This window comes from Drosophila tropicalis, unplaced genomic scaffold, assembly GCF_018151085.1.
Source record: "Drosophila tropicalis isolate 14030-0801.00 unplaced genomic scaffold, ASM1815108v1 contig_919, whole genome shotgun sequence".
Classification (NCBI taxonomy): domain Eukaryota; kingdom Metazoa; phylum Arthropoda; class Insecta; order Diptera; family Drosophilidae; genus Drosophila; species Drosophila tropicalis.
This window is the reverse complement of record NW_027173419.1, coordinates 37,963-55,865: the sequence shown is the minus strand read 5'-3', so window position 1 is coordinate 55,865 and position 17,903 is coordinate 37,963. Positions and strand designations below refer to the sequence as shown.

General features: G+C 38.8%; 1 protein-coding gene across 1 annotated transcript; it reads left to right on the top strand.

Moving 5' to 3' along the window:
• The first annotated feature begins 2,126 nt into the window (after positions 1–2,126).
• On the top strand, positions 2,127–7,080 carry LOC137586175 (uncharacterized). Its single transcript, XM_068302155.1, has 4 exons — positions 2,127–2,898; positions 3,115–6,267; positions 6,319–6,668; positions 6,862–7,080. The coding sequence occupies exons 1-4, from the start codon at positions 2,127–2,129 to the stop codon at positions 7,078–7,080; spliced, it is 4,494 nt and encodes a 1,497-aa protein (XP_068158256.1).
• The last annotated feature ends 10,823 nt before the right edge of the window (positions 7,081–17,903 follow it).

The following is a 17,903-nucleotide window of genomic DNA, read 5'->3' as shown; positions in this document are numbered from 1 at the left end:
AATACCCTGCGATTATTTTCATACCGCTTGGTTAACAGTTCCCAAGCGGCACTATAATTGTCAGCTGAACCTGACAATAGATGAGCTACCATGCTCCTTGCTTCGCCCTTTAACGCGGATTTTAAATAATTAAATTTAAGAGCAAGACTTAAATCTTCTCTTTTTTTAATTTTTTTCTGCAAATAACTCCACAAACAGGTCCCATTCTCTAGCCTCTCCAGCAAAAGTGGGCACCTGAATCTTTGGCAACACCGGTAATTCGCCTCTCACGGTAACATTTTCACTCTTACAATTTTCTTTATTGTTCAATTTCATTTCTAGCATTGACAATGAATTTCGGACATCAAATTGTAAATCATCCATAATATTTTTTTAATTTTGCATCACTTGTTATTACTTGACATGCCTGTACTTTCTCCCACAAATAGTTAATTTTATTAATATATAATGTCCATGTCCCATTGCCTGTTGACTTCAACTCTACTACCTCTAAATATTCCTGGAGCTGTCGGACTCTATCCATAAATATCTCCTGGTTAAGCTTAGGGTTTTCATTACTGGAGGTCGCATTCCCTCGCGACTCTCCTATGCTATCATCAACTATCTCTGACATGTTTGCCTCCGCTTCAACGCACACCGACTTACTAGTGCCTGGTTTTTCTGACTCCCCTATGGCTATAATTTTGGCAACTATCGTTAATGCTTCTTCATGTATTTTATTTCTGAAATAATCATGATCTAAATTTGGAGCAGTCTCAATCAATTTTTTGTTATTAGGTATCCATTGATTCCTTATCTCTTTTACTTCCTCTATAACTTTGTTAGTTATGCTTCTAGGATCTAGTGCTTCCAACTGCCTTAACCTGGTATGTAACCCTGCCTGCTTCTCTAACACTTTTGCAGCCTTATTAGTGAACATTTTTGTTTTATAGGATATCGATTTAATTTATAATGATAATATTAAAGTATGTAGGTTGATGTAAGTACTTATAACTATTTTAATTTATATCTTATCTGATGATCCTGTTCGCTGCTGCTTGTCCGCCAATGGGTAGAGTTCGCTGTTTTATTTTTTATACCCTTGCAAAAAGGGTATATTAATTTTGGTCAGAAGTGTGCAACGCATAGAACGAAGCATCTCCGACCATGGGTCAACGCAAACTCCTCCTAGACCGTAAGAGCTACAGAGCTGAAATTTTGCACGTAGGCTTGTATATACTGCAGGCGTTGTATATCTCGGATTCAGCCGGATCGGACCACTATATCATATAGCTCCCATACAAACCCCAAAGTCACGAACAGTGACTTTCTCAATAACTTCGTTATTTTCTGAGCTATTGTCGTGAAACTTAATTGTTGCCGCCGAAATCCACTAACTGCCCAGCAGACCCGACGCAGCCACCAATGGGTTAACCCATATCACTCATTCTCTTTCATTTTCATACTTATACTTAAGCGCCAGCCTACGTGCTGGGAAATTAACCGTTGCATCTTGCGCTTTAAGCTTACATGTTAGGTTCTATGCTTGTTACTAAGCGGCGGACAGAACAGTTTGGTTACAACCGCGAGTAAGGGCGATTAATTTATAGCGGCTCAACTACCGACTCGCTCGCTCACCATACACACACCCACTTAGCCTACCATTAGCATAAGAAAACACGTGGAAGAAATAAATGAAGTATCACGTGAAAAGTGAAGTGTTTCTTGTGGGCCCGCTAAAACATCGAACCTTAGCACCAAACTCAACAATTCTATAAATTACGCCAGGAATTAATTCTATAATTAATTCTATAAATTATGCCAGGAATTAATTCTATAATTAATTCTATAAACTATAGGCCATGAATTAATTACATAAGTTAATTCTACAGATTAATTCTATATATTAATCTAACAGTGGTAAACCACTAAAGGAACCGAAAAGGTTAATTATTTAACTCAACTCGACGGGTCAACCCACGGTTCTACAAGTAAATCATATAGAGGTTAACCTCGATGATTGCGTAACCAATCACTAAATTGTGATACATACATAACCTCAACGGTCAACCGTTTACGACCTACATACATACATAGGTCACGTAACTAATCAACGTCGCTTAAAAGTATAAACTCATTGGTAAACCATGGCAACAAAAGACTTATCAAGTGGAATATATCATTGCAAGAAATGCATGCAGGAAGACAGTGACCGCATGGTGCAATGCAATCGATGCTGTTCCTGGTATCATTTCGACTGCGCTGGAGTAATAGACGAGAAATCTGAGAACAGCTGGAACTGCGACTGCGTCAACGTGTCAACGGAAGTCATCACAACCATATTGAGCAACGCATTGCAGAACCTCGGAAATACCACACGAGCAGGCGAACCTCAGGCTACTTCGTCACCAGCAAAACCAACGGGGCCGCTACAAGAACCGGATCGGGACTTTGGACTATGCCCTCCAAAAATATTCCAGGACACAGCTAGGACAGCTGTTCCTATTTTTACTTCTGCCAAACAAAAAGCGATGGTCACACACTCAGCTGTGCGTGACACGTGGCATTACGATCACGAGGCACCGCAGCTGCCGTTCCTAACCTCAAACAACACGCGTGCTACGACACGCGAACAACCGCAACCGATGGCACCCTGGAATTTTACGAATACTCAAAACAGGGCTGCATCGTACTATCCAGAAAATAAAGTGCGAATGGACGTAGACCTAAACACAGCAATGCCAAGCGCGGCACAACTTGCAGCCCGTCAAGCGATACCGAAAGAGCTTCCAACATTTGATGGCAATCCTCAGAACTGGCCTCTATTCTACAGTAGTTTTCAGACAAGTACGGAAATCGCTGGGTATACGAATGCAGAAAATCTTATGCGGCTGCAAGCTAGCCTAAAGGGAAAAGCACGTGAGTTAGTTCAATCCAAACTCCTTTTACCCGCAATGGTCCCTGAAATCATACAAACATTACGTATGTGTTTCGGTCGGCCAGAGCATATTTTGCACAACTTACTGGAAAAAACGCGGCAACTACCCGCAATAAAAGATAAGCTTGAACCACTTATCGAATACGCACTGTGTGTACGAAACATCTACTCAACGATGGAAGCATGTGGACTTACAGGTTACATGCAGAACCCAATGCTCGTACAAGAGCTACTAGAGAAACTCCCCACACAACTGAAGCTGCAGTGGGCAATGTTTCCCAAAGACACTAAGATACCATCAATGGAATCTTTTAGCAAATGGATCTACGACATAGCTGAAGCAGCAAGCCAGGTAACATCACCGCTTTACCATAAGAAGAGCGGAAGCCTAAATCATCACACAGAGGCACCTGAAGAGCAGGTCAAGGAAATTACGTGCGTCGTATGTAACGAACCTGGGCACAAAATACACAGCTGCCCATCGTTCAAAGCCACGCCACATCAACAAAAGATTTCTTTTCTGAAAAATCACAAGCTCTGCCAACAATGCCTAAACCGTCATCACCAAAAGTGCCAACGTGAGAAGGTTTGCGGCATACGAGGCTGCCGAAGCAAACATCACCCATTGATCCACGAGATGCAGCCAATACCAGAGGCTGCGAAATCCAGCAGCCCAAACAGGCCAGCTATGGTCACCAACGTGCATACGCCGGAGGGCAAGCACACCCAGCGATCCAGAGAGTCTGGCTCAACATATTTCCGTGTCATTCCAATACAAATCATCAATAAAACGAAAGTCACTAACACTTTTGCATTTCTAGATCAGGGATCGGCACTAACGCTCATCGACAACAAGGTCTTTAAGCAGCTCGGCTTAAAAGGCGTTCCAGATCCACTGTGCCTAAAATGGACCAACGATACAACACGCGAAGAAAATGCATCGGAACGTGTCACGCTTACGGTTGCCAATCCACATAATGGCAATCAATTCTATTTGGAAGAGGTTCACAGTGTAGATACCCTGGATCTACCTGTACAGTCTATCGACATAAGGGCTCTCGCCAAAGAATTCCCCCACCTAGCGGGACTACCGATAGCATCATACACCAACGCACGCCCAAGCATCCTAATCGGCACAAATAACTGGAACCTCGCCGTACCCCTTAAAATCAAAGAGGGGGCATGGCACCAACCAATAGCGTCAAAGACGCGACTGGGATGGGCACTACAAAGCTCCACGCGATCAAGGGCCACTAGAGCTAATGTGAGCGTTCACATGTGTGGATGCAGGGACGCAGACGCTAAGCTACATGAGATCATCAAACAAGCGTTCTCATTAGACGCTACCACAGCAAAACCGCTATCATCACCAGAAGAAACTCAAGCTTTAACCAGACTTGAATCTACTACCTCCCTTAAGAATGGCAGGTACGAGGTCGGCCTAATGTGGAAAGACCCTGAAGTTTCATTACCCGATAGCTACGCAAACGCACTAAAACGGCTTAAATGCCTACAAAAGCAATTTTCCCGACAACCACAGTTGAAGGAGCAAATCACCAAACAAATCGAGAACCTCGTCGAAAAGGGCTATGCTCGCATGCTGACGCCGGAGGAAATAGCTGCACCAAACAGACGGACATGGTATCTACCAACCTTCATAACTAAAAATCCAAACAAACCAGAGAAGGTCCGGCTTGTATGGGACGCAGCCGCCCAATCTGGCGGCAAGGCCCTGAATGACTACATCTGGAGTGGCCCAGATCTCCTCAACTCCCTGTTTGACCTCTTGCTCTCATTCCGAGTGGGACGAGTGGCGATCTGTGGCGATATTGCCGAGATGTTCCATCAGATCCGAGTGAAACCAGCAGACACCCATGCGCAAAGGTTTCTGTGGTCCGACAGCAAATCCGAGAGGCAAGAGCCTAACGTCTATGTTATGGAAGCGCTTACTTTCGGAATCAATTGCGCACCCTGCATTGCACACTTTATTCGCGACAAAAATGCAGATCGATTCTGCCAACAGTACCCTCAAGCAGCACAAGCCGTCAAGGACTACCACTACGTGGATGATTTTATATACAGTGGCGACGACTACGTGGAAGTCGGAAACATCGCAACTCAAGTCAGAGATATCCATGCAGCAGGTGGTTTCCACATACGCAATTGGTCTTCGAACTCAAAGGAGGTCCTTCGAATACTAAAGAGCGATTCGCTGCTCCCCGAAGCTGTCGAAATTACCGCCACGGAAAAGGTACTCGGCTTATACTGGGTGCCGAACTCCGACGTATTCACATTCATCTGCAAGTTCGCCAGGTTGAAGCGCAACGTTTTGGACAGCGACAAAACACCAACCAAACGCGAGCTCTTGCAAGTACTTATGTCAATGTACGACCCACTCGGCTTCATCTCATGCTTTACAATAGAGCTCAAAATCCTACTGCAAGAAGTCTGGAGAAGCGGCATTGGCTGGGACACTGGTTTGCCCGACGCATTGTTACCCAAATGGATACGATGGAAACGGATCCTTACAACAATCGCCGGATTGACCATCCCGAGATGTTACTTCGACAGCAGCGATCAAGTCCATGATGTCCAGTTACACACGTTCGTTGACGCCAGCGAATTGGCATACGCAGCAGTCTGCTACCTTCGGATACGCCAGGGGAAAAGAACCTACCTCAGCTTCGTGGCCTCCAAGGCGAAAGTGGCACCGTTGAGTCCACTATCTATACCAAGGATGGAACTGCAGGCCGCAGTGATCGGAGCAAAGCTGAGTAACCGAATCCAACGAAATCCAAGTTTGTCAATTAATTCGAGTTGTTATTGGTCCGACTCAAAGACTGTTCTCAAATGGCTTCGTATGGATCCACGAAAGTTTCAGCAATTCGTCATGCACCGCGTTGGCGAAATACTGGAATTCACAAACGTTAGCCAATGGAACTGGGTTCCAACCAACCTTAACCCTGCAGATCTTGCTACTAAAACACACAACGCCAATAAACATGAAACTTGGCTACACGGTCCGGACTATTTGCTGCAGGATCAACACGAGTGGCCAAAATGCGATGATTTGGGGCCACCAAACAATGCTGAAGTCAGGCACAACATACTCTTCATCGACAATGCGCCGATGGAGCTAAAACTTAACGCGGAATATTTTTCCGACTGGCGCAGGCTATATCGAGCTTTAGCGCGCTTTATTCTCTATATTGAGAAACTGAAAGCAAAACAAGCAAAGGCATCGCCACCTACAGAGGTGTCTTACGAGATGATTCAGCAGGCACGCACACTCCTACTGCGGCATGCGCAGTCATCTGAATTCAACCCAGAAATTCGCAACTTAACGAGAGGTAAACCTTTAAAAACAAATTCTAAACTCATATGTTTGAATATCTTCCTAGACGAAAACCAGCTCCTACGTACCCGAGGGCGAGCAGAAAACCTAAACGGCCAAAACCAAATACTGCTCCCATATGGGCACCACATTACTCGGCTCATAGTGAACTGGTATCATCAGGAAATGCACCACACATCCCATGAGACGTGTATTAACAGGATTCGCGGCATGTTTTACATACCACGCCTACGAGTCTTATACAAAGGCATGCGGAAGTCTTGCCAACGCTGTAAAAATGAGAGCGCCATGCCTGATCCACCGCAAATGGCTCCCTTGCCCATTGCCAGGCTGGCTGCCTACCAACGTCCCTTCACTTACGTCGGTATCGACTACTTCGGGCCCTTCTTGGTCGCTGTAGGACGGCGAAGCGAAAAAAGATGGGGGAGTTATTTTCACCTGCCTAACCATACGGGCGGTGCATATAGAACTGGCGTGCTCTCTGGACACTGCATCGTGCATAATGTGCATCCGAAACTTCATCAATCGGCGCGGGACCCCAAGAGAAATTTACAGCGACAATGGCACTAACTTCAAAGCTGCCGAAAAGATTATCTGTGACAAAGCGCAGACGATCAACTTCAACGCCGTGCAACCGGCGTTCGATGACATCAAATGGAAATTTAATCCACCAGCCGCTCCTCATATGGGGGAGCATGGGAGCGACTTGTTCGTTCCGTCAAGACTGTACTCTACGCAATCTGCCCAGCGAGAAAATTCACCAGTGAAGGCCTACAAAGTGCACTATGGGAAGTGGAATTTATCCTAAACTCCAGACCCCTTACTTTTGTCTCTCTGGACAGCAAAGACGACGAGGCTATCACCCCTAACCATCTACTACTAGGATCAGCAAGCGGCTATAAACCAGTCTTCAAAACCACACACACCGTACAGCACATGTGGCAAGCTGTTCAAGAATTCGCCGATCAATTCTGGCGACGATGGGTACGCGAATACGTTCCAGATTTAGCCAGGCGAGGAAAATGGTTTACGAAGAGACCACCAATAGCAGCTGGAGACGTCGTTGTAATATTGGACGAGACTCTGCCCCGAAATAGATGGCCAAAAGGTATAGTCGAGCAAACAATCCTGGCCAGAGACAACCAGGTGCGTCGAGTGATCATCAGAACCGCCAATGGGACTCTTCAACGGCCCGTGGCTAAAGTAGCTGTATTAGACGTCGGCTGTAATGGAGCAAAGCAACCCCATGAAGAGAGCAGCTTTACTGGGGGGGAATGTTGCCGCCGAAATCCACTAACTGCCCAGCAGACCCGACGCAGCCACCAATGGGTTAACCCATATCACTCATTCTCTTTCATTTTCATACTTATACTTAAGCGCCAGCCTACGTGCTGGGAAATTAACCGTTGCATCTTGCGCTTTAAGCTTACATGTTAGGTTCTATGCTTGTTACTAAGCGGCGGACAGAACAGTTTGGTTACAACCGCGAGTAAGGGCGATTAATTTATAGCGGCTCAACTACCGACTCGCTCGCTCACCATACACACACCCACTTAGCCTACCATTAGCATAAGAAAACACGTGGAAGAAATAAATGAAGTATCACGTGAAAAGTGAAGTGTTTCTTGTGGGCCCGCTAAAACATCGAACCTTAGCACCAAACTCAACATTAATATTAGAGAGTTTACTACGCCTATAAGCGACTATGCCAAATTTGATCAAGATCGGGTGACTATATAATATAGCTCCCATACAAACGGCCAAGTCACGAACAGTGACTTTCTCAATACCTTCGTTATTTGATGAGCTATTGTCGTGAAACTTAATATTAGAGAGTTTACTACGCCTATAAGCGACTATGCCAAATTTGATCAAGATCAGGTGACTATATCATATAGCTCCCATAGGAACGATTGGTCGAAAACAGTGACTTTTGTAAATAACTTCGTTACTTTTAACGCGATTGCTTTTAAATTAAACATTTCTTAATTTAATATATATGTTAATGACTGTGCCGAATTTGATAAAGATCGGGTGACTATATCATATAGCTCCCATAGGAACGATCAGTGGAAAACAGTGACTTTGATCAATATCTTCGTTATTTCCTATGATTGTAGGCCTTTCTTTCTCAAGCTTAAGCCTTTTTAGATAAAACGTTCTTCCACATTGATGGCTAATAGGTAAGGATAGAGTTACCAAAAAGTTGCAAGGGTATACAAACTTTGACGCGTTCGAAGTTAGCCCCGGCCCTCTGGTTACTGTTTCGTCGCTCAGCTGCTGTTGTCCAGGGCCTATGGGCTCAGGCGGTACCGGTGCCGGATTTCGCACCAGATTTTCTTATACTGGCACTTTTCCAGCCTCTTCTTTGCTTTTGAATACTTATAATAAATAAAAACAAAAATCCCATACGTATGTTCAATAATAGTATAAGTAAATTTGATGATATATCCGTTATACCCACAATGGGGTTAATCGAAACAAAATCAGTGGACTCCACTGCAAATGTCATAAATAAAATTGAATCATCAAATGCTGATATGAGATTAACAAACATACTATTTTTAATAATTGTCATAATATTGTGCGCATATGTATTATATAAGGCTTACCTAATTCACAATAAATGTGTAACAAAAAGAGCTCTAAGCCAAGCTAACGATCTAGATAAGATCTAAAAATACATATGCACACAAGCAATTATAAATCAAAACCTTTTTAACAAAAGATAAAATATATATATATATATATATATATAAAAAAAATATAAATAAAAAAAAAAATGACCCATTGTGACAGGTTCTTTGAAAAAATAAACAACAGGCACCCTAGCATAGTCCAAGACTTAATTGAGGTTTTTAGGAGCGAGGGAAGTAGCTCACCTCAACGCTAAATAAACTTAGTACAAATTAGGTTAGCTTACCTTGACATAACGGGCTAAGATTTCCCAGTCAAAGGAGGCACTAGGGTACAGATGAGTTTAATTCTCACGGTACCATATGTATGCTGTTTTTCAAACGCATCGGGCACACTGCGTTTCTACCTAATGGAGTAACAACAGCAGTAAATAACTAAATACATCCATAATCAGTTTAATAGGTTTAGGCAGTTAGTGTAGAATATGGATAAAGCAGAAACAAAAAAGCTCCAAAAATATTTACCTTTCCTTGATTTCCTGATACAATCAGGTGAAACAAATCACAAATACAAGGAAATAAGTTATTGGATAGCCCACAACTACAAATTTCAAAAACATATTGCAGATCTTATGGAAAAATCCATAAAAGTAGATTACAGTAGATTGTTAGCTAAGACTCCTTTAAGAAAAGACGTGCCCGGATGGGTCCACGAACTTTTCAAGGACTCAATTGCGCTGATAAACATATCAGAATCGAGTGCAGAACCAATAGATTTAACAGACTCAGATGTAGAAATAATAGACATAGAATAGTAAAACCTTACACATTTTCAATTTTTTTTTCTTAAATTAACAACAGGTCTAAACGACAAATTTCTTTTTTTTAGTAAAATGGGTTCTCAAGAATCCAAAATAGAAATAGAAATTAATCTTAGAAATTAATCTTAACAAACTATGGTTACTTGGGATGATATAATAGGAAAAGCTAGAATACACGCACAAGAATTAACTAAATCTTGTAAGTGCCTCTCGCAGAATAGAGAAACATCCCAAGACACAGTAACCAAACACACGAAGATAATAACCGAGAATCTTTAAGCTATTAGATCAGTATTAACTGAACACTATAGCAAACTAAAGATATGTCAAAAAGCAGCCGCAAGTGCGTTCTACAGTGATTACAAACAAAAAGCAATAACTGTGTTTAACAGACACAATATTGAATTTAAACAAACATCAGATTTGGAAACTTCAATAGTACTGGAAGAAAAAACGCAACTAATGGCTGATGAAGAAATAAGTCAAGAAGAACCATCAACAATAAGTCTTAACAAGCCAACAATTCCCAAAGAAAACAACAAAATGACACAAACAGTGGTAGAATTCATAAACACAGCCACCAGGCTGCTACCATACTTCGATGGTGATATTAAAAATCTACCTGGTTTCCTTTGGAGCGCTTCGCGTACTTAACAGCATACAAGAAACGCACGAAGCAGTAGCTATCGAAATCATAAAATCAAAATTAAAAGGTCAATCGGGTAATACCCTAAGTTCTGAAACAACGATTGATGAAGTAATACGAAAACTATCAACAATCTTCAAGGGGGAATCAGTGGATCTTTTAACAGCAAAAATTAAAAATCTGCAAAGAAACCCCAATAACTGTGTTTCATACACAAAGGAGATTACTGAGTTGACCGACGCCCTTAAAGGCGCATATATTTCGGATGGTCTTCCAACTGAACAAACAATAAAATACACCACCATAGTGGCAGTAAATGCTATGGTAAGCCATACCAAAAGTCAAAGAGTCCAGCTATTAATGGAATCAGGAAACTTTGATTCGGCTAAAGAAGCCATTGCTAGATTCACCACTCTTTCAGTAGAGACGGGCTCCACAGAAGGTTTCCAAAATAATACCATTTTTTATGCCCAGCATAATGACCGCGGCAGACGCCGCTATAACAATAATGGTAACTGGAGAAACAACTCGAATTGGAACAATAACAACTCGAATTGGAGCAATAACGATGCCCACAGAGCCCAACGAGGCCGAAATTATTCACGCTACCGAAGAGGCGGCCGTGGAGGTGGACACAATAATAATAGACAAAATACAAATAACCAACAGAATGGTTACAACAACACAAATGTCCGAATTACCCAATGCGACCAGGGAAACGGACAAGATCCTCCAAATGCTCAAAATTAAAAAACAAAGTCTATTCCATTAACCTAAGTCTTAATAATTTCGTATCATTTAAGAATGTTAAAACAAATAAGAAAATAACATTCTTAATTGATACCGGTGCAGACAGAAGCACGAAAGTGCAACTTGCGACTTACTAACTGTCCGATAGGCTTTTACTAACAATGTGGTTGGAGATTTTTTTTTAACAATAAATGAAAATGAAATGTATACCTGAATTGTGAGCCAACCACATTTTCTATAATTTTTCCACGTCTCTGGCTCGCTGTGCAAGACACAGTTGAGATAAATTTTATTTCTCTCTTACTTTTTTTTTTTCTTCACAAATAATTTAAATAAAAAAAAATACGCATGAATCCATAACAATCTTATTTTAATATTTCAAATAGAAATCAAATTCAGACATTTTATGAAAAAAAAAAAATTAAAGTAATTGCTAAAAAACAAGTTTTTAACCTGTCTTTATGAACTTTATTTCAAATTTTTGAATACTTATAATAAATAAAAACAAAAATCCCATACGTATGTTCAATAATAGTATAAGTAAATTTGATGATATATCCGTTATACCCACAATGGGGTTAATCGAAACAAAATCAGTGGACTCCACTGCAAATGTCATAAATAAAATTGAATCATCAAATGCTGATATGAGATTAACAAACATACTATTTTTAATAATTGTCATAATATTGTGCGCATATGTATTATATAAGGCTTACCTAATTCACAATAAATGTGTAACAAAAAGAGCTCTAAGCCAAGCTAACGATCTAGATAAGATCTAAAAATACATATGCACACAAGCAATTATAAATCAAAACCTTTTTAACAAAAGATAAAATATATATATATATATATATATATATATAAAAAAAAAAAAAAAAAAAAAATGACCCATTGTGACAGGTTCTTTGAAAAAATAAACAACAGGCACCCTAGCATAGTCCAAGACTTAATTGAGGTTTTTAGGAGCGAGGGAAGTAGCTCACCTCAACGCTAAATAAACTTAGTACAAATTAGGTTAGCTTACCTTGACATAACGGGCTAAGATTTCCCAGTCAAAGGAGGCACTAGGGTACAGATGAGTTTAATTCTCACGGTACCATATGTATGCTGTTTTTCAAACGCATCGGGCACACTGCGTTTCTACCTAATGGAGTAACAACAGCAGTAAATAACTAAATACATCCATAATCAGTTTAATAGGTTTAGGCAGTTAGTGTAGAATATGGATAAAGCAGAAACAAAAAAGCTCCAAAAATATTTACCTTTCCTTGATTTCCTGATACAATCAGGTGAAACAAATCACAAATACAAGGAAATAAGTTATTGGATAGCCCACAACTACAAATTTCAAAAACATATTGCAGATCTTATGGAAAAATCCATAAAAGTAGATTACAGTAGATTGTTAGCTAAGACTCCTTTAAGAAAAGACGTGCCCGGATGGGTCCACGAACTTTTCAAGGACTCAATTGCGCTGATAAACATATCAGAATCGAGTGCAGAACCAATAGATTTAACAGACTCAGATGTAGAAATAATAGACATAGAATAGTAAAACCTTACACATTTTCAATTTTTTTTTCTTAAATTAACAACAGGTCTAAACGACAAATTTCTTTTTTTTTAGTAAAATGGGTTCTCAAGAATCCAAAATAGAAATAGAAATTAATCTTAGAAATTAATCTTAACAAACTATGGTTACTTGGGATGATATAATAGGAAAAGCTAGAATACACGCACAAGAATTAACTAAATCTTGTAAGTGCCTCTCGCAGAATAGAGAAACATCCCAAGACACAGTAACCAAACACACGAAGATAATAACCGAGAATCTTTAAGCTATTAGATCAGTATTAACTGAACACTATAGCAAACTAAAGATATGTCAAAAAGCAGCCGCAAGTGCGTTCTACAGTGATTACAAACAAAAAGCAATAACTGTGTTTAACAGACACAATATTGAATTTAAACAAACATCAGATTTGGAAACTTCAATAGTACTGGAAGAAAAAACGCAACTAATGGCTGATGAAGAAATAAGTCAAGAAGAACCATCAACAATAAGTCTTAACAAGCCAACAATTCCCAAAGAAAACAACAAAATGACACAAACAGTGGTAGAATTCATAAACACAGCCACCAGGCTGCTACCATACTTCGATGGTGATATTAAAAATCTACCTGGTTTCCTTGGAGCGCTTCGCGTACTTAACAGCATACAAGAAACGCACGAAGCAGTAGCTATCGAAATCATAAAATCAAAATTAAAAGGTCAATCGGGTAATACCCTAAGTTCTGAAACAACGATTGATGAAGTAATACGAAAACTATCAACAATCTTCAAGGGGGAATCAGTGGATCTTTTAACAGCAAAAATTAAAAATCTGCAAAGAAACCCCAATAACTGTGTTTCATACACAAAGGAGATTACTGAGTTGACCGACGCCCTTAAAGGCGCATATATTTCGGATGGTCTTCCAACTGAACAAACAATAAAATACACCACCATAGTGGCAGTAAATGCTATGGTAAGCCATACCAAAAGTCAAAGAGTCCAGCTATTAATGGAATCAGGAAACTTTGATTCGGCTAAAGAAGCCATTGCTAGATTCACCACTCTTTCAGTAGAGACGGGCTCCACAGAAGGTTTCCAAAATAATACCATTTTTTATGCCCAGCATAATGACCGCGGCAGACGCCGCTATAACAATAATGGTAACTGGAGAAACAACTCGAATTGGAACAATAACAACTCGAATTGGAGCAATAACGATGCCCACAGAGCCCAACGAGGCCGAAATTATTCACGCTACCGAAGAGGCGGCCGTGGAGGTGGACACAATAATAATAGACAAAATACAAATAACCAACAGAATGGTTACAACAACACAAATGTCCGAATTACCCAATGCGACCAGGGAAACGGACAAGATCCTCCAAATGCTCAAAATTAAAAAACAAAGTCTATTCCATTAACCTAAGTCTTAATAATTTCGTATCATTTAAGAATGTTAAAACAAATAAGAAAATAACATTCTTAATTGATACCGGTGCAGACAGAAGCACGAAAGTGCAACTTGCGACTTACTAACTGTCCGATAGGCTTTTACTAACAATGTGGTTGGAGATTTTTTTTTTAACAATAAATGAAAATGAAATGTATACCTGAATTGTGAGCCAACCACATTTTCTATAATTTTTCCACGTCTCTGGCTCGCTGTGCAAGACACAGTTGAGATAAATTTTATTTCTCTCTTACTTTTTTTTTCTCTTCACAAATAATTTAAATAAAAAAAAAATACGCATGAATCCATAACAATCTTATTTTAATATTTCAAATAGAAATCAAATTCAGACATTTTATGAAAAAAAAAAATTAAAGTAATTGCTAAAAAACAAGTTTTTAACCTGTCTTTATGAACTTTATTTCAAATTTTTGAATACTTATAATAAATAAAAACAAAAATCCCATACGTATGTTCAATAATAGTATAAGTAAATTTGATGATATATCCGTTATACCCACAATGGGGTTAATCGAAACAAAATCAGTGGACTCCACTGCAAATGTCATAAATAAAATTGAATCATCAAATGCTGATATGAGATTAACAAACATACTATTTTTAATAATTGTCATAATATTGTGCGCATATGTATTATATAAGGCTTACCTAATTCACAATAAATGTGTAACAAAAAGAGCTCTAAGCCAAGCTAACGATCTAGATAAGATCTAAAAATACATATGCACACAAGCAATTATAAATCAAAACCTTTTTAACAAAAGATAAAATATATATATATATATATATATATATAAAAAATATAAATAAAAAAAAAAAATGACCCATTGTGACAGGTTCTTTGAAAAAATAAACAACAGGCACCCTAGCATAGTCCAAGACTTAATTGAGGTTTTTAGGAGCGAGGGAAGTAGCTCACCTCAACGCTAAATAAACTTAGTACAAATTAGGTTAGCTTACCTTGACATAACGGGCTAAGATTTCCCAGTCAAAGGAGGCACTAGGGTACAGATGAGTTTAATTCTCACGGTACCATATGTATGCTGTTTTTCAAACGCATCGGGCACACTGCGTTTCTACCTAATGGAGTAACAACAGCAGTAAATAACTAAATACATCCATAATCAGTTTAATAGGTTTAGGCAGTTAGTGTAGAATATGGATAAAGCAGAAACAAAAAAGCTCCAAAAATATTTACCTTTCCTTGATTTCCTGATACAATCAGGTGAAACAAATCACAAATACAAGGAAATAAGTTATTGGATAGCCCACAACTACAAATTTCAAAAACATATTGCAGATCTTATGGAAAAATCCATAAAAGTAGATTACAGTAGATTGTTAGCTAAGACTCCTTTAAGAAAAGACGTGCCCGGATGGGTCCACGAACTTTTCAAGGACTCAATTGCGCTGATAAACATATCAGAATCGAGTGCAGAACCAATAGATTTAACAGACTCAGATGTAGAAATAATAGACATAGAATAGTAAAACCTTACACATTTTCAATTTTTTTTTCTTAAATTAACAACAGGTCTAAACGACAAATTTCTTTTTTTTTAGTAAAATGGGTTCTCAAGAATCCAAAATAGAAATAGAAATTAATCTTAGAAATTAATCTTAACAAACTATGGTTACTTGGGATGATATAATAGGAAAAGCTAGAATACACGCACAAGAATTAACTAAATCTTGTAAGTGCCTCTCGCAGAATAGAGAAACATCCCAAGACACAGTAACCAAACACACGAAGATAATAACCGAGAATCTTTAAGCTATTAGATCAGTATTAACTGAACACTATAGCAAACTAAAGATATGTCAAAAAGCAGCCGCAAGTGCGTTCTACAGTGATTACAAACAAAAAGCAATAACTGTGTTTAACAGACACAATATTGAATTTAAACAAACATCAGATTTGGAAACTTCAATAGTACTGGAAGAAAAAACGCAACTAATGGCTGATGAAGAAATAAGTCAAGAAGAACCATCAACAATAAGTCTTAACAAGCCAACAATTCCCAAAGAAAACAACAAAATGACACAAACAGTGGTAGAATTCATAAACACAGCCACCAGGCTCTACAACCATTCTACCAACAAAAACCAAAATAAATACTAAAAAAAAAATTTTTTTAAATAAAAAAAAATATTTTTTTTTTTTTTTAAAAAAAAAGGAGGTTTTTTTTTATAATCTATTTTTCAAACCCACAAAACTAATTTTTTTTTTTTTTTTATAAAATAAAAATTATAAATAATAATTTATATTTTTAAAATAAAATATTTATTTTTTTTTTTTTATTTTTTTTATTTAAAATAATTTTTTTTTTTTTTCCTCTCTTTTTTGGTTCCCCGGGGGGGTGAACTTTTAAAAAGAAAGCTAAAAAGAAAAAAAGCACAAAAGCGAGCCCAACAAAAGGGGGAGGAGAAGATATTTAAAAAAATTTTTATAAAAAAATTTTTTATAATTTATTTTTTTTAAATTTCAAAAATGTGGTTTTCCCCAAATTTTGTAGTAATTAATCCCAAAAAACCGGGAAAAGGTTTGGGTTGTTTTGGGCGGAGGAGTTTTTTTTTATGGCATTTCCTTAAACGAAAATTTTTTAACTGGGGCGGTTTGGTTTCCATCAATCGTAGGCGTGCTAATAAGATTTAGATTAAACACAATAGCCTTTGCTGCAGATATTAAAGAAATGTTCAACCAGGTAAAAATCGCCAAGGAAGATGCAGTCTCACAATGCTTTTTATGGAGAAATATGAATACCCGAATACCACCAACAGTCTACCAGATGACGTCAACGATATTCGGAGCAACCTCCTCACCATTTATAACACAATTTGTAAAAATCCATTACATCGACGACTATCTGGATTCAAAAGCAACAGTTCGCGAAGCTGTTGAGATAATTCATGCAGTAATTAAAATACACGCAGCGGGACATTTTCAAATTCGAAATTTTATTTGTAATAATCATGATGCCTTACAGTCAATACCCGAAGATCTACGTGGTCAGTTAACACGGATTCGATTGGGCGAAAAAGGAGACATATCTCAAAAAGTTCTCGGCATGATTTGGGACGCAGAAAAAGACATATTTATTTTCTCAATAACTACAATGCACAGCATAAGCGAGGATATACTGAATGGAACAAGGATGCCTACAAAAAAAAGGTGCTTGCAGCAGTCAACTCAATATATGATCCCTTGGGAATGGTGACTCCAGTAACAATAAAAGGTCGGATCTTGATGCGTAGTATTTGGAAACTTGGCATTGGATGGGATGATGTGATTAAAGGCGACCCTGTCAAAAAGTGGCAAGAGTGGTTAAACGATCTGTAAAGACTACATGATGTTAGTATACCAAGATCTTACTCCCAACATTTATCTATTGCTACGAAAGTCGAACTACACGTTTTTTGCGACACTAGCAGTAAAGCATACGCTGCAGCAGCATATATTCGAGTAAGTTACAAGGGTGGAGAAGCCGCAACAAAATATGACGTCATGTTTATAGCATCTCGGGCACGAGTTTCACCTTTGAAACATGTTACCATTCCAAAACTTGAAACATTGGCAGCTGTGATGGGATGTAGACTGGCGGAAACTATTGAAAACGAAATGCATCTAAAATTTGATGAAAGGTTTTTCTGGACAGACTCCCAAACAGTGATTTCATGGATAAACAGTAACGAAAGGCTGCAAGTTTTCATAGCCAACAGAATAAGCGAAATATGCGAAAAGTCCA